A 27,140-nucleotide genomic window follows, 5' to 3' on the forward strand; every position below is an offset into this window, starting at 1 on the left:
ACAGCCGCCTCTCAGCCAGCGCAGGGAGTCCATGGACTACAACTCCCAGAAGCCCTTGCGACCCACCCACTCGGCAGCACAGCTTTGGAGTCGGGCGCATCCTTGTTGCGTCATCAGGGGGGCGACTGCAGATACAAAACAGACCGGGGTTACAAAAGCATGGCCTCTGCTGAGGCGGCGGCGTTGTCATCGTCGTCGTCTTTGGAAGCAGACTCAGCCCCAGTCCCTGAAACTGCAGGAACCGCTGCGGCCGCGGCCAGGATGGGACCCGGAGCCAGGGTCTCCAAGGCCGCTTTGGCTACGAAGCTGCTGTCCCTGAGCGGCGTGTTCGCCGTGCACAAGCCCAAAGGGCCCACCTCAGCCGAGCTGCTGAATCGGCTGAAGGAGAAGCTGCTGGCAGGTACGGCAGCCCGGGTGGGGGCCAGGCGGAGAGCGGGAGCCGCGGAGAGCACCCTGGCTTCTGGCGCGTTCCAGGCTCCAGAGATGAAAGGAAAGGAAAGGGAGAACGGCCGCTGCGTTAGATCTGGACAGTCATCTGGGGGCATCTCGGGCTTGCACTCGAGCTCCTGTAGCCTAGTTGGCAGTTGCCTCTCTCAAGGGAACAAAACACAACAAAGCCCACGCGGACACCCCGGCACTTGGCCGTGCAGACCCATTTGCTGTAATCTGACCCTGGAGGAGTCAGGGTTTAGCTCACGTCGGGGAACGCCACCCAAAGGAAGCACTGACTCTGTGCCTCCCAGGTTGCATGGAAGATAATGTTGGAAATGCAGACACGTGTTACTTTTATTAACCAAGGTTTAATGCAGAGGTTTTCACATAGCGGGGCATAAGAAGTACTTCAGAGTCCCTTGTGCAAGTACGGATTCCTAATCCTTGCCCTCCCCGAGTTTGTAATTCTGAGGACTGGGGTATTTTTAGGAAACTGTCTTTTTAAACGATTGCTCCAGGTAATTCTGGTGTCAGTAGTCTGGGGGCCACATTTTGGGAACACTAACTATAACTTGGTCACTTCTCTAGGAACATTCTGTTTGTTTGCTTTGCCATATACACCGGTAGAACATTCGAAAAGCCTGAAGGTTCTCTTAGTTCATCTGCCTCGTAGATCATTTCAGACGGTGGCATCAAGGAACCTTAGCTATTTATTGGACACCCACAGTAAACCCGATCTGTGTTAGCCTGTAGGGATGTGGAGGTGAAAGGTAACTGTCTCATCCCTTAACTGAGCTGGTAGCCTCGGAATTTCTGCAGCCTTTGGTGGTAAAACGATTTAGCTAGATATGTAAGGCCCTCCAGACTTTGGTCCTGGCCTGTCTTTTCATTCAGCCAGTGCAGGAACTAACTGTCCCACATCGTCTAGTATCCCCTGGCAAACTTGACACTTTTGTTTAAATGCAAAAAACAAATTATCCTGCTAAGACTTTGTTCGTTGAAACATACACATACAGATTTAAATGTTTATTGGCAATAGGTACCCTCTTGCAGGTGTTTCATTCCAGTCTTATATCTACTCCTTCTTTTGTTAAACTGTCCTTATACTTTTGTTACCTGTAGGGCTGGGTGACAAAGGAGATGTTGAAAGAAGGAATTGCATCAAGGGCAAGCTTTGTGGAGTTGTTTCCTTTCAGCAGAATTGCTGCATTCATTTGGCCCGACTTGTTAGCTAAACTGAAGGCTTTTCTTGACCCTCAAGGTAATGAATACCGTTCTTTTTCTTTGACAGATTTCTGATAGGATCAAAGCCATATCCTGGCTTTCTGGTTAATCCGCCTCCACGAACTGGAGTTTCTTCTTGAAACTTGGTTAGAACTGATGTGTCAGGGCATTCATTGCTGGACGTGTCCGTGGCTTCTGCTGGAAGCTGCTCACTCAGATACAGACATTCTCATTGCTACGCTCCATTTCTGTATTGCTGGTGATTGGCCTCTTCTGGATTTATATTAGCTACACCAAGCCTTCCCAAAAACATTTCTGACTGGCTGTTGTAATTACCTGGGACGGTTCTTAAAGAGACAGATTCCAGGGCACCATAATCTAATGCCAGCCGGTTTGACAACCCCAATCAGTGGTCATGACCTCTATGTATTAACATTCCTTGCCTTTCCTTACATTGATTCATGTCACACTAAAATCCCTGCTCTTCTTTGTCTGTTTGAATCTTTCAAGGCCCGAACATCAGAATTTTATGGCTAGAAAAGACCTTACTAAATAGTCATCCATGAATGGTACCAGTGGGGTGAACCAGACTCCAATAGAGTAGAGTGGTATGTCTTCAAACTTGAAAGGGGTAAATTTGGACACAGGAGGAAGACAGTAAATTTATAGGCCTTTCTACTCCAAGGAATGTCAAGCTGAAAAGGGAAAGAGTTCCCCAAAAGGTTTCTATAAACCAGTGGTTCTCAACCTTTCTAATGCCGCGACCCTTTAATACAGTTCCTCATGTTGTGGTGACCCCTAACCATAAAATTATTTTTGTTGCTACTTCATAACTAATTTTGCTACTGTTAATGAATCATAATGTAAATATCTGTGTTTTCTGATGGTTGCGACCCACAGGTTGAGAACCGCTAGCAGGGTCACCTTTTCCATTTTTTTTTTGTGTGTGTGTGTCCTCTCTTTTCATTTTCTTTTGCTGTGTCTTCTATCTTCTTGGTGTCAGTGGCGATAAGGAAGGCTTGGCCGGCTTGGGTGGTGTGGATCAATACAGCTGTTCCTGCTCCTCTCCTTTCTTATTTGAAGTCCAGGAGCCAGTATTCTTTCAATACATTCTTATACGCCATGATAATAACAACAACTACCTACAGGTAGAGTGTTTTGCCATTTCCAAAGCACTTTCAGATAACATTATTTCACTTTATCTTTACAGTAGAATATGAGATAGACCAGCTGGGTATCCTCTTTTTTTGTTGCTCTTTTTATTTTTATTTTGGAATCTTCTTTTAAAAAAAAATACTTTTATTGATTTTTTAGAGAGAGAGGAAGGAAGATGGGGAGGGGGAGAGAGAGAGAGAGAAACATTGGTAGGCTGCCTCCTGTATACCCCCCAACTGGGATTGAACCCCGGGGAACTGGCTACCTTTTGATACATGGCACAACGCCCAACCAACTGAACTACACCTGCCAGGACTACCCACTTTGAAAAAATATAATCTTTTCCTGATGAGAATATGAATCCTAGTTTCTAGATCACTGAATTGGGAATACTATACTTTTTGTAATTTAGGGAGTATCTATACATTTTTAAATCTGTTTTTTTGCTAGTAATGTTGTCATAATCTAAATATGTTAAGTTTATATAACACTTTTTATTTGTTTTAAATACTCCCTCTACCCTCATCCTCCTATATTTGTGAAGATGCTACTTCATTTGCTTCGGTCTTGGTAATTACCTTTTTCACCCCATTTACTCTCACAGAAGCGGGAATGCCTTCTCCAGAATGGGCCAAGAGGAAAAAGCAGACTTTGAAAATTGGGCATGGCGGGACGCTAGACAGTGCAGCCCGAGGAGTTCTGGGTAAGAGATGTGGATGGAAGTTCAATATCACTGTCACTAAATAAGAAGTAAATATGGATTGAGAACAGATAAGATAAAGATAAGACAGAGCCGGGCCATTTTCAGTCCACTTTGGCATATTTCAGAGCGACTGGCCTTCCCAGATTCAGCCGACAGGCTGTCTCCCACATGTGAAGCCTGCCCACTTGCTTTTCTGTGCAGCCGACGTAAAACTTCATGCTGGCCTTTGTTTCTGTTAACTCACCGGGCTGAAAACAGGTCTTTTTATTTCTGTGCCTACACAACAGACACAACAGAAATGGGAATATGATTTTTTTGATCGATTGAATGGGGGAAAGTCGAGTACAATTTTTGTCCAGCAAACTGTCCCTTGAATGAAAGCTGCTTGGTTGGCTGGGTTTCAACTCCAGGTAACTTTCAAATGTACCACTTCCGGATTGATCTTCCTAAAATTCTACTTTCCCTGACCACCGGACTTCTACGGGCCTTGGTTTACTTGGGTACAAAATGAGAGGGTTAAGCTGGGTGACTCTAAGATGCCTTCTTGGTTCGCGTTTTATTGTTCTGGATGACGGACCCAGCAGAGAAATCAGTTCGGCATTCCGCTCCCAAGACCCCCTGCACTCTGATTGATAAGCCCACTGTGCCCGCCCTTGCATCTCTAGAACATGCCCCTCTCTCCTCTGTGTTCACATCCTGGACATCCCTGTTTGAAATGCTTGAATGAAGTGTTCTCTCGCCCTGTCAGCCGTTTACAGTGCAACTTCCTTTACCTCCTTACAGCAGCTGTTCTCTCTGTTCATTTTGACATTCAATCATAGTCTGTCATACTGTTATTTAGTGTTATTCACTCATTGATTCAGGCAACTCTTTTGGGGGGAGCACTTGTGATTTCCCTTGTCTGCATTTTACTTTCCCAATACGATTATAAGCTTTTTCAGAGTCCGAAAATGTGCTATTCCATTCGAAGTCTTCTTCTTGGGACCGTGCTCATAGTAGCTGCTTAAGAAATACTTTTGGAGATTCTTGAATGGAACAAATTGCACTGAGTCTTTGTTATTATTATTATACGAAGTTTTTTGCCTCAGCAATAGCAGCTACCATCTGAAGAGTAGTATGCTCCACAGAGCATGTCGGAGGCAGACAGTTGTTATCTTAGTCCTGAAACTCATATTACTCTTATCATGGATGCTTAAAGGGGGTTGAGATAGACTTGATGAAGGAGTTGGGATTTGAGCTGGGTTCCCAAGGGTGGACTTTGAATACTCTGCTTAGGAGTTGGTACTGTAAGCCTTGGGACCCTATTGAGGATTGTTGGGGTGGGGGGAGGCTTTGTAGTGTACAACATAGGTTTTCAGAAATGGTAGGAATTGGTAGAGGAATGGGTAGGATGTAGGAGTCAGGTGTGCAGTGGTTTAGGCAGATTTAGGCTGGTGGCAGGCAGTGGGAAGAAAGCCTGGATGAGGAAGGTGGGGAGGAGGATGAAAAGGAACAGCCAGTCTGACTTGAATTTTAACTAGTTGTGAGATGCGGGGCAAAGTTCTCAGTCTATATTTCAACTTTCTTATCCAAAAAATAGGGATAATCGCATTGCCTTTTAGGTTTGTTATAAGGATTAAGTGAGCGAATGAATGGAAAACATTTAAAGTGGAATTTGATAAATGGTAAACTCAATGAGTGGTATGCTATAAATATTCATGATAACTCAGCTTGCCAATCATTTCTCCTTTTTACTTCTTGTTATTCTGAATTGTGGTGGTTATATGGTGTTCTTATACAAAATTGTATCCATTGATGAGAAATATTTCAATTTTTACGAACATTTGCTCACTGTTTAGTGAAGAAATGATTATATCCTGTTATGCTCGACTAGTGAACTGTGTTATCATGTGGTTAAATAATGTTTGCCAGTGAGAGACAGGTGGGCCGTTGTTGGACTTTATCTATGGTCCATGTGAGCATACATTCTCCAGGCTCTCGTTTACCACGTGTTCTCCTTTGCGCTGGGTTGATTTGTTAGTGATTCTGTTTTCTTGATTGTATAAAGCTGGGCAGTAATCGTCTTTAAATGGTTCATTAGCTATGATGATAGCTTTTGCTTTGTTTAATAATGAACTCTGTCAAAAGACTGTGGTACCATGGCTAATTGTACCATGTATTTTTCACCGATGCCCGTATAAAATTCCAGTGAATCCTTTAAGATTTTTCTAAGACTTGTTATTATGTAAATGACCTGGTTGAGGTTTCTACCATATTTTACACTTTGAGAAAGAAAAAAAAACCCCCTCTCTCTCTCTCTCTCTCTCTCTCCTCCTTCCTCTCTCTCTCTCCTTCCCTCTCTCCCTCTATCCCTCTTCCATTCCCTCCTCAGAATTTCTTAGCTGCATGACAAGTTCAATGGGTTGGAGTATTGGAAGTCCTCAGTTTATGCTAAATATATGTTCTTCCCAACTTTACATTATGTATGCCAGGAAATTGTGACCAGAAGATGTAGATATTTTAAAAACCTACTTTTCATAATAGAGTGTCCTAATATTTCTTTCTTTGATTTGTAGTGATTGGAATTGGAAGGGGAACAAAAATGTTGACCAGCATGTTGTCAGGCTCCAAGGTGAGAACACTGAAATAGTTCTGGTTTTCTTTTTACCTTGAATATTTTCCTCAATGACCATGTGTTGGATTTTATCGAGTAAAAAATAAACTGTACAAATTGCATGAGTGGGTGTCGATCCTGAGTATTCCTCAGTGTCTACAATCATACCTGAGAATTAAAACTATCAAGACTATAAATTGGAAATCCAGGATTGAAAAACAAATTTGATTGATAAAAGCAAAAACTCTGCTGTGCCCATATTTTTAAAAAAATCATATCTATTTTTTATATAATTATATTTATTAGATGCAAGGGAACTTATCATAAATTCTGTTGGCAGATTTAATAAACCTTGGAATTTTTATAGAAACAATACCATTTTATAAAAGGTGCACTTTTCAACAAACACATGCTTTGTTCAGTGGTGGCAAATGTTTGCTGAAGAAAAGAATTTGGCTTCTTTAAGATGCTAAGTTACATCACTCACCTGTTAGAGTAGCCTTGACTTTTTTGAGGCTCTTGAAAGGAGGGAGAAGAGGGACTGTGCAGTATTGAGGGAGTGGACTGCTTCAGGCCTTCAGTGAGGAGCCCTCAGGAGGAAACAGCGGGGTGAAGGGGAGTGAAACGAGACGTCAAAGTGGTTAACCTTTCTGGGCCGCTCAGGTTTTCCTCAGGAAGAATGGTTTGATCCTCTCTAGGGTCTCCTCCAGTTCTAAGAGATAATAACCTCTGTGTTGGATTAGTCACTAGGTTATGACAGTTGGGGCTGGGGTCCAGTGAAAATGCCTATGGGAGGACCGTTAATATGCCCTTAGGTAGAGAAGAATTTCAGCAAGTTCCTGGACTAAGCTTTTTGTTTTAAAACCCTCGCTCTGAGTGGGATATAAATAGTTGGTAAAGTGATTTTTTGTCTAAATTGTTTTGTCTAATTTGTTAAAAAAAAAAAAAAAGGTGGTAAAAGACTGTTTAAAATTGTTTTTCAATTCATTGCAGACCGATTGATGGCTTTTGTAAAATGTAATTAAAATGTTACAGCATTGTCACATTGCTGAATAAATTTCTAAACGCCTTCGTTTTCTGAAATTACTCTTGTCATGGACATTGGATCTTGGACCACGCTTTGAGTGGCAATGATCTAAGTTAGCTTTTCTTAAAATAAAAAGCCCTGGAGAGTGTAATGCCTTTGACATTACATTTTAGTTACCAACTCTCATAAAACCTGTCTCTTTCCGTTGAAATGGATCTTAACGCCTTAGACGATCGGAAGAATTCAGTGTTGCTTGCTCTGCAATCTTCAGAATGTCGGTGTGGAAAAGGCACAGAATGCAAACATTGTTTCAGAATGCAGGACTTCGACTGTTTTACAGTAAATATGTACACTGTGCTTAAATAGTGACACACACAGCTTAGAATCTGTTTCTGATAAATGTGTGTGTGTGTTTTGCCAGTTGCTTAATATTTGTTTGTTAACTAAACTATAAGCAATAGTAATTTTGATATAGAATAATGGATGACTTTTATTTTCTTTTTTGTTATGATTTGGTATTTTCCAAAATCTTTACAATAAACAAGTGACTTTTATAATAACAAAAAAAGATGTATTTACATTAAGGAATTTGTTTGGGTTTTCCCCAGATAAAATATTTTGAGTTCATTGGAATATTTATTATCCACCCTCAACCACAAGTATGCAAAACACATTATATGTTATGGAAAGGTTTTACATGTAAATTCCAGGCATATTTCCAGAAATATGCTGACTGGAAATGTAAATACATTGTTGGCTCTGGCTTAAGCTTTATTTGTCACAAACCATTTTGGTATTGAACTAGGAAAGCTGAATGTCATCGAGTGACATCACTAGTCCTCAGTGATTTAAATGGAAAAATCCCAGGTGCCTCTCCTCACAGAAACCTGGTTCTTGGGTGCTTCGCATTTCAAAAGTAGGATTATTATCTCATTAGCTATTTTTATTTTTTATACTTTGAATTTTAGATTGTGTATGTGTTGAACTATTAAGTCATTTGAATTTTATCTTTAACTTTGTTGAAGATTATAGTTTTCTCAAAAGCAGTTAAAAACTGTTAATGCATTTTTAAAAATAGATTTCGGAAGGAATCTTAGAGATCCTCATATTCAGGGGCTTTCAAAACATTTTTGACCAAGACCCAGAGTAAGAAGTTCATTTGACATCCTGACCCTATATACATATACATGTATAAAAAATTTTATTAAACAACTTTAACCGGACATCAGGCTGCTCCCATATCTATGGGGGCAAAGCCAGCATTTCCTCAGGAGGGAGCCTTTATTTCCTCCAACAGCTGAACAAGTGTGATTGTTGGGGTATACACACTTTCCCACCCTGGATGTGCTCAAGGACAGCAGTGTACCCCAAGTATACAGTAGCATTTTTAGGGTAACCAGTCAGTGTCAACTCTGAATGTGACTCGAATAATGCTCCTGTGAGGCGTAGCCGGCTCTCTAAGATCTAAGCATGGCTACCCACTTAATCAACTTGGTCCAGTTTGTACCTTTCCTTCACCCTCTTGTTAATATTCATGCATTTCATTGGTACTATACTGAAAGTTTTGAAGGGCTTACACTTGTGAACTGTACAAAAGCACTCCTTTTTTAATGAAGGCATTCAAAGCCACATGTTTTTGGTTTGGTAGTGTGTGTGCGTGTTTTTAAGTGTTCTTTCTCACTCTAAATAATATCCCTTTGTTTGTGAAACTTTGAATCACAGGCTTTCAAAATCTAACTTCAGAAAAAGCAGTGCCTCGTTGAGATGGAAATAATTATGTACACTCTCTGTAATACAAACATATTCCTTTCTTCTGATGAGTTCAGAAGCTGACTTGCTTTTCAAGTTGTCTAGTGGGGTTCAGGGAGCTGGAGGATGAGTGAAGTAGAGACTAGAGTAATATTAGTATCAGCAAGGAGCCATGAATCCCAGAGAGCACACGGTTCAGTGGAAACTTTAAAAATTCTACAGGCCCTCCATTTGTTTTATTGTGGTGGAATTAGGCTGTAGTGAATTCATTCACAGAATTCACACTTTCCAGATATACATCATAGAGCATAAACAGCTCTAAAACCCTGTCTCCGTGTAGAATTTAGGCCAGTGAAAAATACTTTAGACCCCATAGCACAGAAAGGGGTTGTGTATATACATTCCCAGATAGTTTTTCTCCTACCCCATAACATCTTGGTTTTGTTTCAGCTGAAAGCGTAACTGGGTGGGTTTTTCTAAGTAGTTTGTAAATTATTGAGCAGAATTGGAAGGTAATTATTGCTCATTGCCAAGACAAGGGAAAGCTAGAAATCAGCTGTAACTTGATCAATAGGTCACAAAGCACGGTCCAGGGATTCTGGAGGCCTTTTTAGGGATTCTTTAAAAGTCAAAGCTATTTCCATAGCTTTGCCTGTTTTACTTGCAATCTCCTAAGGACTCAGTGGAGTTTTTCGGAGGTCATCTGATGATCAATGATATCATGGCTCCGATGGCTAAAGGAATATGTGCATGTGTATTGGTGTTTTAACATTTTTCAGTTTTAATTCCTAATGCAGTAAATAATGATATGAAAAAAAAAATTAGTCCAGCGTTTCTCAATAACTTTTGAGTGTAGACAGGGTTCAGAAACCACGATGTTTGCCAGCTGCTGGTTTAGGTATTATTTTCCCTAACAAGGCCAGTAACGTAGCCATATTCGGTATAACTGCAGAACCTGGAATGATTTGAAACTTGGCAGGTGCAATCGGGATGTCCAAAACCATGGGGAAATGGGAAGAATTGCACACATAGGAACTTGTCCAGCATGTAGGTGGGGCTTTTCCATCTCGTAAGAAACACGGTAGAACAACAATGCAAAATCCAGGATAATGGAGTTTACAATTTAGGAGGATAAGGATCCATATATAAAGTGTACTTGGAAAATAATGAACATCTGCAGATAATCATGTGCCCAGCAATATGGCATGAGAGCTCAGTAAGATAAGCCTCTGGGAGCATGCATTGCCCCCCGTCATCACCGTCACACTGTTCCCTCTGGGGGTTCCCTTTATCCATGTCTTACCCCGTTACACTGTGACCTTAAGAGGCAGGGGCCTCTTTAGTATATATCTTTGTATCTCACCAAAGCACATAGGAGACTATTTTGTATATTTATAGCCCTTAAGAAACATGATTGAAGGAACATATTAGTAAATGGGTGAATATATGATGTGGGTTGGATACAGACCTTCATTCTTTTTTGTAAGAAACTTGTATTGAGCCCCTACTCTTAACTGGGCTGTGGGGTTGGATGATTGGGAGTTGGAATGGATTAACAGGGCAACTCTGAAGGAGGTTTGAGCCTTAGAGAAGAGGGGGAGGTCGGGGCCAGGGAAGTACCATGTGCCAAGCCCTAGGACGCTCCTAGTCCAGAAACTGACGGGCAGTGAATACTTGGAAAGGCTCCTGGTTAAAACTGGTTACATAAGAGAATAGCACAAATATGAAATATGCTTCCTGATTGCATTGTGTTTTTCTTATTCAACTAGACAGATTATTAAGACAAGATCAGAAAGCATTGTGTTGCTTTGCGGCTTCTTATGGGAACTCACTGTAACCAGATGAGTCACTCTAACCACTGTTATTGTGAATCATTTTATCTTTTCTTTTTTAAAAAAATATAGTAACAATAATAGTATTGTTTATTTTTTATTTTTTTTATTGCTTACCAGGGCCAGGTACTGTTGTTCTAAACTCTGCTTCTTTTCAGGAGGTGCTGTTGTTATCCCCATTTTAAGATAATGGAAACGAGGCTGTACTAGGAGAGACTACTTTAGCTTACGTTACGGATTGTGGTGGAGTGAGGGTTCGAACCTTTGACGCTGTGCTCTTTCCACTCCACCCTACTGTACTTCTCCCTGTTTTATGCTTCACCAAGGGATTGTTCCAAAATGGAGAAGCAGAAGTGGGGCATTTCAGCTGACGAGACTGAAGGTTTAGTTACAAGAAACTCATTTTTGTCAATATGAATAAAAAATTTAAAAGTCAGTTCAGATGCATTAGAACATTCCTTCCGTGTTGTATTTGTAAACATAAATCTGAACTGAATAATAGAAGGTTATTTCAAAGAGGGGCACGAGGCTGTTATAAACTGTCTGCTTGCTTATGAGGGTTTGGAGTTTAATATTTTTTTCATTTGTGTCTGGTCCCTTTACTAGCACAATAAGCTTGTTAATAAACTACATTTGAGCTTCCTCTTTTAAAAATCGCTCACATAGCCCTGGCCGGTGTCGCTCAGTTGGTTGGAGCATCGGCCTGTACACTGAAAGGTTGCTGGGAGGTAACTGACTGATGTTTCCCTCTCACATTGATGCTTCTCTCTCTCTCTCTCTCTCTCTCTCTCTCTCTCTCTCTCTCTCCCCCTTTCACTCTTCCTCTCTCTTCTTCTTCCTCTCATCCTCCCTCCCTCCTTCCTCCCTTTCCCTCTCTCTCAAATCAATAAGCATGCCCTAGGATGAGGATTAAAAAAAAATTGCTCACATAGCTACAGATTTTGCTTAGTGGGAATTTCCTACCTTGCATTTTTCTCTCTATTCTATGTGATGCTCCAATTAACATTTTAATTTGACCAAATGAGAAAAGTATAAAGACTATGTAGTCCAGCGAGTGTGCCCTGAAACGAGTAGTAAAACAGTCCTCAGTTCACTAAGAATGATCTAATTCTTTCCTTGTGAATAATGACCATTTCTTAGAAGTGACTTTTTTTTTTTTTCCTTTAAGGGAGCTACATAATTAGCTTTTCTTTAAATGCAAAATCAAGTTACAAAGATTAGTCTTAGTATTTCATATAAGAAGTAGTAAATTGATTTATTTTAAAATTAACTGTAATTGTATGTGTGGTAAAATTGTTGACTTGTGATGGCCATGTACGAGTGCATATCATTCTCTTAAGTATATATGAAAATTTTCCTTCCCAACCAAAACTAGTTTTAGAAATCTTGGTGCAATAATAGGCCATTTAGCGGCTGGGGAGAGGTCAATGGGGGGAAAAGGGAGACATATGTAATACTTTAAACAATAAAGAATTTAAATTAAAAAAAAATAGGCCATTTATAAGCCACAGTTATTGATAAAATCAGGTTTTTCTTTGTCATGTCGGCTGGTGTGGGAAGTTTGCTAATGTTCTCCAACTTACACATGTACTTCCCACATATCAAAAACTAACAAAACACTTGCAGTCTATTATTTTTGCCTTTATTTTGTATCAAGCTGGTCATATTAGTAAAATTCTGTATGACTTTCGGGACATGCATGACAGTTTTCTTTACCGTTATGGCCTGTTTCTCCCTGTTTCTCTTCCTCCAGAGGTATATTGCCATTGGAGAGCTGGGGAAAGCTACCGACACGCTGGATTCTACAGGGAAAGTGACAGAAGAAAAGCCTTACGGTATGGCATTCATCTAAAGTACTCTTTTTTTTAACATCTAGAAATTTTTTTGTGTGTGAATTCTGAATTCTCTAACTTGATACTGCTAGTGATTTTAGTTTCCAGTACATTTTTTAAAAAAATGATTTGAAATGATTGTTTATTTGGTATGAGTTTGTTAATAAAGATTTATTATAATTGCCTCTTTTTCTGTAGTCAATTTTTATAATGTTCAGAATTCTTCCAGATAATTTCCTTTCTGAAAAACACTCGTTGACAGGATTTAGGACATTTTTCCTAATAAATGAGAAACAAAGCAGAGAGGCTGTCCTGTTAGGTGCTACCTGTGTCTTGCAGTTGTTTGTTTTATTTGTTTATCTATTTTACAGTTACTTCTTAGCTGTTGAGATAAATGCACCATGTTTATTGCTTTAAAACTAGTCATGTCTCTCTGCTTTTGGAGTACATAAAAAGATACGACAAAGGAAAAGCTGTTTCTCTGGAAATAAAGCATAACTCACTGAGCCCAGCTTAATTTTTCTACTATTCCTTTTTTTTTTACTACTTTAAGAAAGGATAGATAAATGAAATGGTTTCCTAGCAACTGTCCCAGTTCTCATGCTATTTATAATGCAGTAGTTTTGTACAGTCAGTTCACCTACGTTATTATGTCACCAATTGTGAGTTATATGTAGGCTGCCTGGGGTGTGTTTAATGTTATCACTCCTTAATTTACCTAAAGGCAGTCCAGCACCTGGCTTCTCTGTACTTTTGTGTTGCGTGTCCTCGCTATATATTTCCTATTACCCCAGTACTGAGACCAACCTCTTCCTCATTCATTTTACCTAAATTTTCAAATTTACTGGTATAAAGTTGTTTATGTTTTTCATGATTTTTTAATTTGGAAATAATATCAAACTTAAAGAAAAGTTGCAAAGATAGAGCCATATTTTTGTAGTTTTCAGCATACAGATCTTTTACTTCTTAATAGCATTATTTTGATGCTGTTAAAATTGGATTTTTAAAGTTTTAAATTTCTGACAGTTCATTGCTAGAATATGAAAATGGAGTTTATCTTTCAACCTTGCTAAACTCGCTTATTAATTCTGGTCGCCTTTGTGTAGATTTGCTATTAGGGTGGGTGTAAAGTAGACCGTTTTTCAGGTCTAGATTAGCCTTCCTCCTGAGACAGGCTTTTCTAGGGTCTCGATTGAGTGCCTTGGGTATTCATCAGAGTTTCTTCATTCCGGATGGTTGGAATGCACACGTCTTTCAGCCTTGTGGGAGCTTTGGTACCAGTTCTTTGGTTAATTTTGTGGCAGCTCATGCTGTCTATATGTGCAGCTTGGAATTGAGCCAAGTCTCAGCTGGCGCCCTGTAGACATCTGTGTAGTTCTCTCCAACTCCAGCTGCCGCCGCTTCCCAGGGTCTGATTTCTGGTCGCGAGATCACAGTGCTTTGTTTGGGAGTTCCCTCCCCGCACCCCAGTTCCCTCCCCGCACCCCAGTTCCCTCCCCGCACCACAGCTCCTCCAAGCTGGAGCAAGTGATGGTGGGCCTGGCCTTGCTTCCTTCCCCTCTCTCAGGGATGGCAGTGCTTGCTGCCCGGAGTCTGATGTTGCAAAGCAGCTGTTTATTGTATTTTCTTCCAGTTTAACAGCTGCTTATGGTGGCAGCGCTCTATCGTGGTCGAGTATCGTTTTGAACTCTTATCGTGTTGTTTCTTATTTCATAGTTCAATTAAGCACAATCATCTTGTAAGTTCACGGAAAGAGGCGCTACATTTTAAGCAAATAATAACATGTAACGTGATCTTGCATAAATTAATTTTATGCGAGTGAGCTTTAAAAATTAACTTCAAATTAATACTGTCACGTTGATGATTTATTAATTTGCTAGACAAAGAATAATTGCCCACACCCTGCGGCACTTGTATCATACCCATCTCTTCTGCCAAATGGACTTCTCTGGGCTACTTATTGGATGTACTTGCTCTGGAGATTTTATTCTCCATTCCTTCTTAAATCCTATGGAAGTAGAGTCTTTATTTTTATATCATGGGGACAATTATTATTATTTGGATTCCAGCTGCTTCTGCTTCCCAAGGTCTGATTTCTATTACCGAACAGAAACAGTGCTTTGTTTTAGATATAGCCAGCACACTTACTACATATTCATTTAGTAGAGAATATAATTTTCATTTATAATATTTATTATATTCACTTTTATACTAAAATATTATACTCACTTTTACTGCAAAATAACTTGCATAGGCTTTCTGTCTGGTGATTCAAACATTAGGTGAATGATTGGCCTAGTCACTTTTAATTCCCTTTAGACCTTGGAATCTACTATTTCACAGCAACTTAAATGCAGCAAGACTATCTTGAGTGCCATTGCAGTTGTGTACATTATATAGAGAAGAAAGGCTGTCTTTGGGAGCTTAGAATTTCATTGTTGAGTTCATACCTGTGTTGTGTGTGTGTGTGTGTGTGTGTGTGTGTGTGTGTGTGTGTGTATGATTTTAAACATAACAGTTTAAAATCGTGTATGATTAATTGCAGAATAAACAACACAACCCATAAAAATGCCTGGGATGTTAAGTCAGAGAAAGACACGGGGCAGAAGTAGAATGAGAAAGAGCACATGTTGTCGTCCTGTGTGGGGAAGGCCAGTGAAAGAGCCATCCACACAGGACAGAGGAGGACACATGAGCAGGAATGTCAGTGAAGAGACCAGCCCCGCAGAGAAAGCTGTTTGGTCTGATTTTTTTTAATGTGTTGCTCAGGTATGAACTATTGCAATTTTATCAACAATGGCATTTCTTTCTGCTGTTGCCAGCCTGGTGTCTAGAGTTGGACGTTTTGCAAAACTAAGGTGCCACCAGTAATTACGTTTTAATGTTGCAGTAGAGTAAAATTTTAATGGAAGAATCCTCATTCGTATCATGAGCTACGTCTGTTTGAAAAACAGGATGAACGGAATAGCCTTATGAGGTCTGCCTTTTTGGAGCAGCCAGGTGTTGGAGAAATTCTTTTCAGTTCTGTCGCTCGTCTCTGTTTGAGTCTATAGTAGATTCTGGTCCTTTGTTCCTTTTGAGCTTGGAAGGATCAAGGTCACAGTGAGGTTAAGACTGTCTTGCTGTGTTGGTATTGAATCTTGCTCTCCTTTCATTTTTATTCTGGTGTTAGAACAGTAATTCAAAGTGGATTAATTATTTTTTGTTAATATTGTTTAAATAAAATAAAATAAATAACAAGTTTATACCAGAAAAATAATTTAGATTTCCTACAAAGTGAAAACAAAGCACTGTAATTTCTTTCCATTATCTATGACCTAAGTTTTAGAATACGTCTATAATTTAGTGTGTTATTGACTATGAAATCTGTAAGAATGAAAATCCCAAATACTGAATTTCAGTGTGTAATAATTTTCAGTTGTAGAAATGTACATTAATAGTGCATCATTTTGGTTGAAAGTATCAAACAAACTGAAAATAAGACTGTGATATATTTATTTTTAAAATTTAGAGTTATTTATTTATTTTTAAATTTATCTCCATTGTTGAAAGTATCACAGATGTCCTGTCCCCCCTCCCCCCATTGACCCTCTCCATCCTGACCCCCTCTTCCCCAGGCCTTCACCACGCTATTGTCCGTGTCCATGGGTTATGCATATATGCCATAAGTTCTTTGGTATATTGAAAGCTTTACTTATGTCTTCATTCAGAATTTCTAAAATAGTTGTTTAAAAAATGCTTAGTAATCATGCTAAAAGTCTTTGGTATGTATATTTTCTTTTTGCCCTGACTTATTTTTGAGGCAAAAGTTAGACTCCTGATTGAGAGTGTTCACTCAGAGGAAAGGTAGGGGAGGGTGGGGATAAGGGGGAGAGATCAACCAAAGGACTTGTATGCATGCATATAAGCCTAACCAATGGACACAGACACCAGGAGAGGGGGGGCATGAGTGGGGGGGTGGGGGGCTATGGGAGGATAAGGACACATATGTAATACCTTAATTAATAAAGAAAAATAAAAAAAAGAACAGAGATTGCAAGAGCAATGAAGGGAGGAAAGGAGACTGATAAATACAGCTTTGCTGGGGGACAGAATTCAGTGTGAGTGTATAAAATGTATATCATGCCATAGAACTGTTTTGAAATCTATTCAGTACAATTTTAAATGTTTGCTATTTGATATCTTCAATTCTGCATTAAGTTACTTACAATATTTGATGCCTGGAGAAACGTAGAAGATAACTTACGGGTTTTTTCCTACTTTCTGACCCCCTCGTTTTTGGTCACTGCAGGACCACTTCTGTAGCTAATGCAATATTTCCTGAGTTCCTCTAAGGGCCATAGTAAGAACCAACTAAATACATTTATATAATTGAATCATTTTTATTGGAGAAAATAAATGGAAGCGAAGGAAATTTGGTTTTAATATTAGACAATATAAGACTTCCTCCCCCTTTTACCTCATGAATGTGTAATTTATTCATTTTAACAAGGTAGGATTTGCTGATAAAACATACACCAGAGTATATGCTTTTGTCGGAAAAAATCGTAATGAATTTTCAGAGCTTTCGGTGCTGTGCAAATAGCACATGTACTTCTGTGGTTGTCTTAGTGTCACTTTTTTTGTTCTTGTTGTTCACTTTTGGCAGATCAAATAACACAAGAAGATATTGAAGGCATTTTACAGAAATTTACTGGGAATATAATGCAGGTACCTCCCCTGTAAGTTCAGTTATTAAATTTGAGTAAATGTTTAGCTTTATTTTTCAATGGTTGACATCACTTTAATTTAAAAAAAAATTGCTTTTTTAAAAATGTATGGTGAGACAGGTTTTAAACTTGGCATAGCAAATGATAATTTTGCCTCCAAGGTAAAGACTTAAACATTTCAGCAGGCAATGAATAAACATTGTTTTGGATCATTATTGTTGAAATAAATTAAACATTTGTATTCACAAGAACTGTTTTCTTCTCTGTGATTGTTCCAAGGATTTTATAGTCTAATAAAATTGTATCTCACACGGCTAAGATCTGTTGAGTAGATTACTCGCTTATTTGTTTTTCAGGAACATTTTGATAACTTCTATGTGAAAATGAATATTATTGGAATGGAAATTGCTTCAAGGGAATATAGCTGAGATCCTTGTGACCAGAGGCCTTGTGCCCTTAACTCATAATGAGGTCTAGTGAGGACGTGACCAGACCACCTCCAGGAAGAGGGTGAAAGAATAGAATTGACAAGATTGCTAATTGGGCGCCAGACTGAGTCCTGTTTGTCTCAGAGATATTTAGGAGCTTTATTCCCCTTGTGGAGTAGATTAGAAGAAATAACCAGTTCATTTTTCTTAGAAGGACTTTCAGTTTAAAGGGCCGCTAGCCATCCTCTCCATGCTGTAATCTGGAATTACATTGTCATTCTTTTCTTAATTCTTCTTTGTAAGCTATTCTGCATTAAAGAAAGATGGACAGAGACTTTCCACTTTGATGAAGCGAGGGGAAGTAGTAGAAGCAAAACCTGCCAGGCCAGTTACTGTATACAGTATCTCCCTTCAAAAATTCCAGCCACCATTTTTCACATTAGGTAAGACAGAGAAATTCAAAATCATTTGTATGTACGTGTACCTTTATTTTGTATTTGGCTACTTTTGTGTGATATAATGGAACCCTAGGATATTGGGGAGTTTTAAAATTCAAATTTATGGAAGGTTAGGATTTGTTAATACACTTTGATAACACATTTAATGAGGAAACCTACAGCTGGAGGTTCAGAAATACCTTTCTAAGTAGACTTTTTTATATATTGTATTATATTATCCTATCTAATAAAAGAATAATATGCAAATTGACCATCACTCCAATACACAATATCGCTGCCCCCATGTGGTCAAAGATCCTGCCCCCATGTGGACACAAGATGGCTACCACAAGATGGCCAGCAGGGGAGGGCAGTTGGGGGGGACCAGGCCTGCAAGGGAGGGCAGTTGTGGGAGATCAGGCCAGCAGGGAAGGGCAGTTGCGAGGGACCAGGCCTGTAAGGGAGGGCAGTTGGAGGCGATAAAGCCTGCAGGGGAGGGCAGTTAGGGGTGACCAGGCTGGTAGAGGAGGGCAGTTGGGGGCGACCGGGCCTGCAGGGGAGGGAAGTTGGGGGTGACTGGGCCTGCAGGGAAGGGCAGTTGGGGGGGACCCAGGCCTGCAGGGGAGAGCAGTTGGGGGTGACGAGGCTGGCAGGGGAGGGCAGTTAGGGGTGACTGGGTCGGCAGGGGAGGGCAGTATGGGGGGACCAGGCCTGCAGGGGAGGGCAGTTGGAGGGACCAGGTTGGCAGGGGAGGGCAGTTAGGAGTGATCAGGCCAGCAGGGGAGGGCAGTTAGGGGCAATGGGGCTGGCAGGGGAGCAGTTAGGCATCAATCAGGCTGGCAGGGGAGTAGTTAGGGGGTGATCAGGCTGGCAGGCAGAAGCGGTTAGGGGCAATCAGGAAGGCAGGCAGGCGAGCACTTGGGAGCCAGCAGTCCTGGATTGTTAGAGGGATGTCCGACTGCCCAGTGGGATCGGGCCTAAACGGGCAGTCGGACATCAAGGGATCCCAGATTGGAGAGGTTGCAGGCTGGGCATGAATTTCGTGCATGAATTTCGTGCACCAGGCCTCTAGTCTGTCTATAAAGTTATAAGTAACATACCTTAGATCTCTATGGAGAAGAGTAGGTGAGTATATATTTTCAAAATTTAATGTTTTAAAATTGATTTTATGGATACTTATTCCCCCATTTTGGCTAGTATCTGATAGTTGACCTTCAGTATAAAATCCATACTAATTTGTCCTCTTAAAGCATTTTTAGTTTTAGGACAAGATATCTAGGAGTGTTGTAATTTGTTTCACCTTCTTTGTTACCTGCAAGTAACTGTTAAAGATCATGGAAATAATGCATGAGGCAGAAATGCATTATTGGACACAGGGTACATTTTAATTCAGGATATCAATTTAAATTTATCTAATAAATTTAAAAACCAAAAAGTTTGTTTTGCTTGTTTGGAAATTTTATGATCTCCTAGTTGCAGAAAGTAGTCGCTAAAGCCCTGAACATACAAAGGCTGTAGTTTTGGATTCTTAGGCTTCCTTGAATCGAGCCTACTCTTAATTTCATGGCACATACCAAATAGGATTCCTTTAATTTCCCCAAACCGTTTTTCCTGAACTTAGTTGCTTTAACGTGTTATCTGGCAGAGTGTGGTTTTTGTACAATTGAAAAAAAAAGAAGTCACTTCTTTTCTTTAGTTTCCTGATTTTAAAATGTTTGACAAATAATGAGAAAAACACGCTCATAGATATTTTGTTCCATTCCATGAAAATGCAGCAGCTGGTTGGCACAGGAGGTACTATCCATGAAAGTAAGAAAAACTCCGATTTTTCCGATGGCATTGCCGCTGTAAATGCTTCAGTTTGTCCACTGGAGGTTGTGATAGGCCAAAAGCGTTGTCTTTGCACCAAAGCCAAAAATAGTGCATGAATGTTGACCCATTTACATTTGATCTAGTGCTCATTTTTTATCTCAGCTCTGGCCCCCACCCTTGAGCTAATGGGAAAAAGTAAAGAATTAAACTCCCCAGGTAATAAGTTCTGATTAATTCCCTTAAATGGCTTTATTTGTATGATATGACTAGAAGCAGCTGGAATATAGCATGTTTTAAGGGTGAATAAAGATAATCCAGAGCCCTGCTCTTAACCAATAAACTTGTGTTATGCCGTGTTAAGAAGATGTTTAAATATGCATTTAGTTTTAGAACATTGTGTAATTTTAGTTATTTTATGATTTCTTTAGGAATATTTCCAAGAAAACACTTAAGAATGCTGAGCTCTCCGTGTAGTATATTACCCCAAACGTAGTCCCAAAAAAGGATTTTTGTTTGTTTGTTGTAATTGTTGAGAGTACAAATCTGACACTATTTTTAAAATCTGCAGCTGATGATAGCAAAGCTGAGATGTCTAACCATTTCAAACCTATTAGATGAACAAGACATGGAAATCTGAAAATATTTTTTTTTAAATCCTCAGCTCATGTTTGCAAAGATGAGATTTCTACTTAAAACCTATTACATGAACAAGGCTGAAGTATTAAGGTGGTATGACTTGCCAGTTAATTTAAAATGTGTTCATGAGTTTCTGCTGTTTGGTTTCTCCACGCTCTGACTTTTCAATCTCACAAACACATACGCCGCTGGATGAATAATTTATGTTTTAGCACATAAATATTTTATCACCCGATTGTTTGCATAGTGCATTTTTACATTTGTTTAGAGGCATCTTTTCTATGTAAAGTAGGTTTCATAGGAGGTTAGCAATTTACCATGTCACTGTTAACATTCCAGATGTTGAGTGTGGCGGCGGTTTTTATATCAGAAGCTTGGTCAGTGACATTGGCAAAGGTAAGCATAAATGTATTCTGAGTTATCATCTAGAGAGTCATATTCCTTTTTTGATGAGAAGAGGGAATTTCCTATTTGTCATATCTTTGAGTGCTGGCCTTACGAACTGCGCTCTTGCTGCCTCCAGCTTCGGAAGCATTCGGGGTTTATGGCACATGATTATCAGCGTCGGCAGCTGCAGCGAAACATTTGTAACGAGAGAAAGGAGAGAGAGGGACAGAAAATGACGATGGGAATGATGAATGGAAGGACCAGCATTTTTTTCAAGTACAAAATATTTGAACCCAAAGTAGGGTAGGAAAAAAAGATGTATCCTTCCAGAAGTTATTGTCATTGGTACAAGTCAAGTGTTTTGAAAACTGGAAGCCACGGTCTTACAAAGAGCCAGGAAGTTGCGGTTCTGGCTCCAGTGTTTGCTGGCAGTTGTGACACTGGACAGGTCATATCACTTCTTCTGCCAAGTGAGAATAATAGTTAGCTCATGGGGATGCCTCGGGGGTCAAATGAGAAAAGCGTGTGTAAGTTCCTTGTGGACTTGAAAGCCGTTTGTAAGGGGAGTTATTAAATAGTATTTTGCTATTGAATTGTTTCTGAATCCCAGCGTTCTTGGTTCTCATGTCGGATTATTGCAACTTTACATTTGGAGTGATTTTGAGAGGTGTGAGTCGAGTTCTTCTCTCACTTGAAAGTACAGCCTGCGATAGGTGAGGGATTTATCCTGCGGGTTTCCTTTCCCCTGCTGTTGCTGCAGAGCTCTCTTCCTGCGCCAACGTGCTGGAGCTGACCCGGACCAAACAGGGGCCCTTCACGCTGGAAGAGCACGCCCTTCCCGAAGACAGATGGACCATTGATGACATCGCACAGTCTCTGGAGCATTGCTCATCTCTTCTCCCAGCAGACCTGGCGCTTAAAAAACCAAAGCCCGAGGAGTCTCAGGAACACGGGTTGAGCTGTGAATATATAACTCTGAATGAGACGAAGGGAGAAGACGGAGAAATTAAGACGTGTTAAAATTGGCGTGGGTCATCATTTCCTGGTTGACATTTGAATCCCCTGTACACAATGACAAGCTACGGGCAAAGGACAAGTCTCCCCCCCCCCCCCCCTTTTTTTTTTGGCATGAAAGAAAAATGTCCATCATTTACAGTTTCGAGAAGGTACACTTTTATCTGCCTTGCAGTTGTTCAGTGCTTTGCCGTACCGTGGAATGTTCTTCTGGAATATTATTATGTGGTTAGATTGGATTCAGGAAAATCAGCTTTCTGACTTTGAACTTGCTTCAAAGTCTTCTCCTGTGAAAAAGCTGAACACATTTTCTAATCAGAGAAAAACGACATATGAGCTACATGTTTCTTTGTCATCACAAAAGTTAATGTCAATTAATGTTACTTTGACTTTATTTTGGCTCTGATGGCTCTGTTGTATTGAAATTCTTTCACTATGTTTGAAAAGGCTGTTATTTAACTCTATTTTTATGTTTTGGAGAGTTTGCCATTATTAAGAACATTTCTTTGATAAGGATGCATTTATTTGGTAATAGCCATGTTTGTTTAGGTCTTGGACATTAATAAACTTTTAAAATAAATGTTTATAATTATACCAAATTATTGCTGCTACCACTTAAGGGATGTCAATACAGGACTAAATGTTTAAATTTGCCTCTACCGTTAGTACACAGGATAGCCCAATGGCTTATATTTTGGGAGCTATGAGATCTTTTTCTGATATTTTTAACAGTTTACCACCCTGTACTATGTTACTAAATAACAGTTTTTTTAAAGTAAGGTAAAGAATGTATCTTCCATTAAAAATGTTTTTATTCTTTAGTATTTATTTACACCTTTTGAAGGGCATTGTTTTTTAATTTGCTTTCAGATGATATAGCCTTTGAGATAGTCCCCATGCATTTCCAGCTAATCTCTTTTGCTCTAAATATTTAAAAAGTTATTCTCAAACATTTTCATTCAAATAGCCTATTGATGCCTGGCCAGTGTTGCTCAGTGGTTGAGCATCAGTCTATGAACCAGAAGGTCATGGTTCAATTCCCCGCCAGGACACGAGTCCAGGTTGCAGGCTCAATCCCCGGTGCAGGGCATGCAGGATGCAGCCAATCAATGATTCTCTGTCATCATTGATGTTTCTATCTCTCTCTCCCTTCCTCTCTGAAATCAATGAAAATATATATTTTTTAAAAAGACAAGTAGCCTACTGAAAATTTTCTCTCCCTTGTTAACAATTTTGAAAGCCTAGTCACATTACAAAATAGCAGATTTCCTGTGTAATGAGAGTTTCATATTTTTGTTATGGAAAAACAATATATTATGCAGCCAGTCTGTAGAAATTAGAAATGTTTAAGTCCTGCTTCATTTATTCAATAAATATAGTTTCAAAAGGAGGAATCATTAAAAATTTTCATAACATAAGAGTATCTTGATTTTTATGGATTGCATTTCTCTTAAGATGGTTGCCTACTTGCAACCTCTAACTTGAAAATTTTCAATATGAAAACTAACATGACTTTCTTTATGGCTAACCTGTTAGAAACTCAATGTAAAAATGTATATGCTTCAGGAGAGCATTTTCATCACATTAGCCACATATTTTAAATGAAAATATTAAAAGTAATTCTTAGTATGACACAGAACATTATAAGGAAAAGAGTTTGATATCTCTAGGTATTAACCTAAAATGCCAAACACACACAGTTGTAAATTCAAAGTTTACAGTTTTATTTATTCCTATCTAGTGTCCTGCAGATTGTTAGCCGGAAGTGACAGTGGCTGTTCATCTGTTGGAATGGTACAGGTTAGGGTATGTGTTCACGCACTGCAGTGAAGTCCCAATAGAGGCATAAGGTCCCTATAGAGGACATTTACAGCGGCATTTCTGTTCTACATCTCAACTTAAAAATTGACATGTATGATTTACTAATGGAGAAGAGTAGAGATTATTTGAATAGACAAGTGACTTTAAAATAGTAATGATCTTTTTCTTTTATATTGAAAACATTGAAGAAAATTGTGCCAAATGGGAAAATTCCCCATAATCCTCACCCTCCTGGTGCAGTGACTTCAGAACTTTAATTTTGTATTAGTATTTTCCCCTTTGTTTGCATAATTACAATCTTAAAATACCTATCACTTTTTAATTGGCTGGGTTTTTTTGCTTCATTTTATCGGATATGTAATTAGTTTTGATCATTATTATTTTAAACAAGACTTCATATTCAGTTTATTTAAACTATTTTCTATTACTGAACACTTAAGTTATTTTCAATTTTATTAGGATAAATTCCTGGGAGTGGGATTATTAAGTGGAATAATATGAACAATTTTATAATTCTTAATATGTTTGCCTTATTGCTTTCCCAAAGAGATGTAACATTTTAGTGTCGCCCTTTCATTATTATCAGTTCACTAAAAGTTTACAGCTTTTTGGGTGGGGATTTGATATGTTGTTGCTGCTAATTTAGTAAGTATAAGAGAGAGTTTAAAATTGCTCTAATTTGCTTTTATGTGACTTTTCGTGTACCTTGTTCATTTTTATAAATAAATGTCTTATAGTTTCTTTATACATTTGTATGAGTCATTTATGCAGGTAATACTTGGTAGAAGTATTTTCATGGCCTGTGTGTTGTTTTTAAATTTTATTTCCATGTTTTAATTTTTGCTTTATAATTCTTCAGATTTTATAGTTGTCATATTTATGAGTATAAATAGTTAAAATTTATTTAAACTTTAAAATAGTATTCATACCTCTTATAAGCAGCTAAAACTGATCAAGATGATTTTAACATTTTAAGACTCGTCTGAAAACAAATTAGTTTTCTCCCAAGAGTCAATTATTTAAGTACCAACTTTAGTTTTTATTTTAATCAAATTGTTAAATACATGTTTCTTACATATTTCTAGGCCTAGAAACTAAGAAGTGATTTCCTTTGTGTCTAGGACTCCCAGAATTTCTAAACTGTCATTTGGGGCCTTTACGAATTAATTACAATCATGGTTGTTTTCATCTTACCTGCTTTTAGGATGCCTGCCTCTTCCTTCCATGCTATTTAGAACTGAAACAATTCATATTTCCTCTGAGTTTATTTTTCCTTGCAACCTCATGTCTCATGGGCTCAAGAAGTTTTCCATTTTTTTCTCGCTCCTAGGGTGTTAGTGACATTCTCTTGAAGCTTCCATCCTAAGTGCAAGCATAAACTTAATGCTTTAGTATTTTTCCCCAGCATTTATAGTTGCCAGGATGTTGAGGTTATTTTATCCACTGATTTTGCTAGAAGTGCAACTCTATATACAATGAGACACCATAATATTACAACTAATTTTATATCCTTAGAAAATAATCTGTTGATCCATTAAGTAATGGCAAAACATTTAATAAACTAGCAATCCTATAGTCAAGGTGCTTTGACATTAGTTGACTTAATTATTTTAAAATAAGTCAACTAAGGTGAGAAAATTAGGGCATAGAAAGTAACTTTTCCCAACTCCAAGTTAATGCATGAGTAACTTAGAGGCTAGATATCTTACGTCATCAATAATCTTTTGGCTCACACAATTGGCTATATGTTCTAAAGGTGATAATGAAGCGATTTTATTCCATATTTAAATGTGTCAGTTGTCAAAGATTCATGAGCACCTTTGCATGAGAAACAATGTATAGCAGACAAAAGTCTTGAAGACATCGTCTAGCCTTAAAGAAGCTTTCACATACTTCAGATGAGAATTCAAGAAATGTACCTATAAAAAAGTTAAGGAGTGGTGCAAGAGACTCCCTAAGTGTCAGTGAGTGGTATTGTCCCAAATGCTAGTGCTGTTTAATGGAACAGTAACTAATTTCTGCAAACTTCTGTTGAGTTCCTAAGAACAGAGGAGGGAGAACATAGGATGGCTGCATTGAGGAGGAGTGCCTTGAACAGTAGATACTATTCAAAGACTTAAGAGAAGAAAGACGTTCCGGAGGAGAGATGGCAAAGATGGCAGTATACAAGGCATATTCAGGAAAGAGGAGAATGGTCAGGATGGAGAAGAACATTCATGTCAGCATATGGTTACAAAGGCAGCCTCGCGCCCCATCGTTTGGCACCTTGAAAGCCAGAATTAACTAACGCTTCACATGGAAGCTCTACTTTTAGGAGATTAATTTGGCAGTCGTGTGGCAAGAACTGAAGAGGCAGAAATACAGGGCAGGGAGCCCAGTTAGAACTGAGTCTGGGGCAATAATCGGATTGAGGTCATAAAAAATTCCAAACTAGCGTTATTGCCACATACTGGACATTTGAATGGACTGTTTAAAGGAAAATTGATGGTATTCAGTGATTTATTAGATAGTTCAGGGCCAGGAAATTGGAGGAAAAAATGATTAGCTATAGCCACCCAATAGTTTTTTTTTTAAGGGGAGTAAATTTGAATTTTGGTATGAATAGCATTTTCTTGAGCATTGGGTAGTTGGTGTAATTGCCTATGATAATGACAACCATGATGAGTATTCTAATGTGTTTTTTACAGCCTTGAGTTCCTCCATGACCGGACTGTGAGCCTCCAAGAAAGGATTGTGCTATTTCACATCTCTCCAAAGAGTCTAAGATATAGTAGGTTTGTTGAATTTAATCTATAGTTATGGGTGCCCAACTATTACTTGAAATGTTAAATCATATCCGTGGTTGAAAGCATGGGCTCTGGAGTTGTAGCTTTTCCAAGTTCTGATCATCAGCTGTTAACATTAGGTCAGTTAATTTACTACCCTAACCCCCAGTTTTCTCATTTGTAAAGTGGTGGTATTAATAGTGACTACTTTATAAAATTATAATGTCTAAATTAGATCATTCAGGTAAAGTATTGAGCATGATTCTTAGAACTTAGCAAATAGTGAACAGAAGCAAATGCCACATAGCTGATCTATATGTAAGAGAAAAATGAATCTAAAATTCTCATGGTTAGGGAGAGTAAAAATGTGGCAGAGGAGGAGGATGCACACGGACATGCTCCCAGGAACAAGCTGGAATTACAACTTAAATACGGAAAGGCTTCCTGAATAATCAATGGAAAACTCACATGAGAGAACTCTGATACCCTAGGACTAAAGATGGAGACAGCATAGAGACTGGTAGGAGGGGCGGAGGCACAAAAGGGCTAACCCAGCATCCACAGACAGCAACTGAAGTCCCAGA

General features: G+C 39.0%; 1 protein-coding gene and 1 long non-coding RNA gene across 4 annotated transcripts; both read left to right on the plus strand.

Annotated features, from left to right (window-relative positions):
* Positions 1–133: 133 nt before the first annotated feature.
* TRUB1 (TruB pseudouridine synthase family member 1) lies at positions 134–22,035 on the plus strand. Of its 3 annotated transcripts, XM_054729062.1 has the most exons (9): positions 340–400; positions 1,555–1,693; positions 3,416–3,514; positions 6,070–6,125; positions 12,469–12,550; positions 17,196–17,268; positions 17,988–18,127; positions 20,909–20,965; positions 21,717–22,035. In XM_054729062.1, exons 2-9 carry the CDS (start codon positions 1,573–1,575, stop codon positions 21,974–21,976), a joined length of 888 nt encoding a protein of 295 aa, XP_054585037.1. In that variant the 5' UTR covers positions 340–400; positions 1,555–1,572; the 3' UTR covers positions 21,977–22,035. The 3 variants fall into 3 exon arrangements, with proteins under 3 accessions (XP_008142559.2, XP_054585036.1, XP_054585037.1); XM_008144337.3 differs by lacking the exon at positions 1,555–1,693 and having other exon boundaries at positions 134–400; XM_054729061.1 differs by lacking the exons at positions 1,555–1,693; positions 20,909–20,965 and having other exon boundaries at positions 134–400.
* On the plus strand, positions 7,418–11,151 carry LOC129152039 (uncharacterized). Its single transcript, XR_008558768.1, has 2 exons — positions 7,418–7,473; positions 10,874–11,151. It is a non-coding gene; the product is annotated as an uncharacterized LOC129152039 (long non-coding RNA).
* Positions 22,036–27,140: the final 5,105 nt, after the last annotated feature.

The sequence above is a fragment of the Eptesicus fuscus genome, chromosome 17, assembly GCF_027574615.1.
Source record: "Eptesicus fuscus isolate TK198812 chromosome 17, DD_ASM_mEF_20220401, whole genome shotgun sequence".
Lineage (NCBI taxonomy): Eukaryota > Metazoa > Chordata > Mammalia > Chiroptera > Vespertilionidae > Eptesicus > Eptesicus fuscus.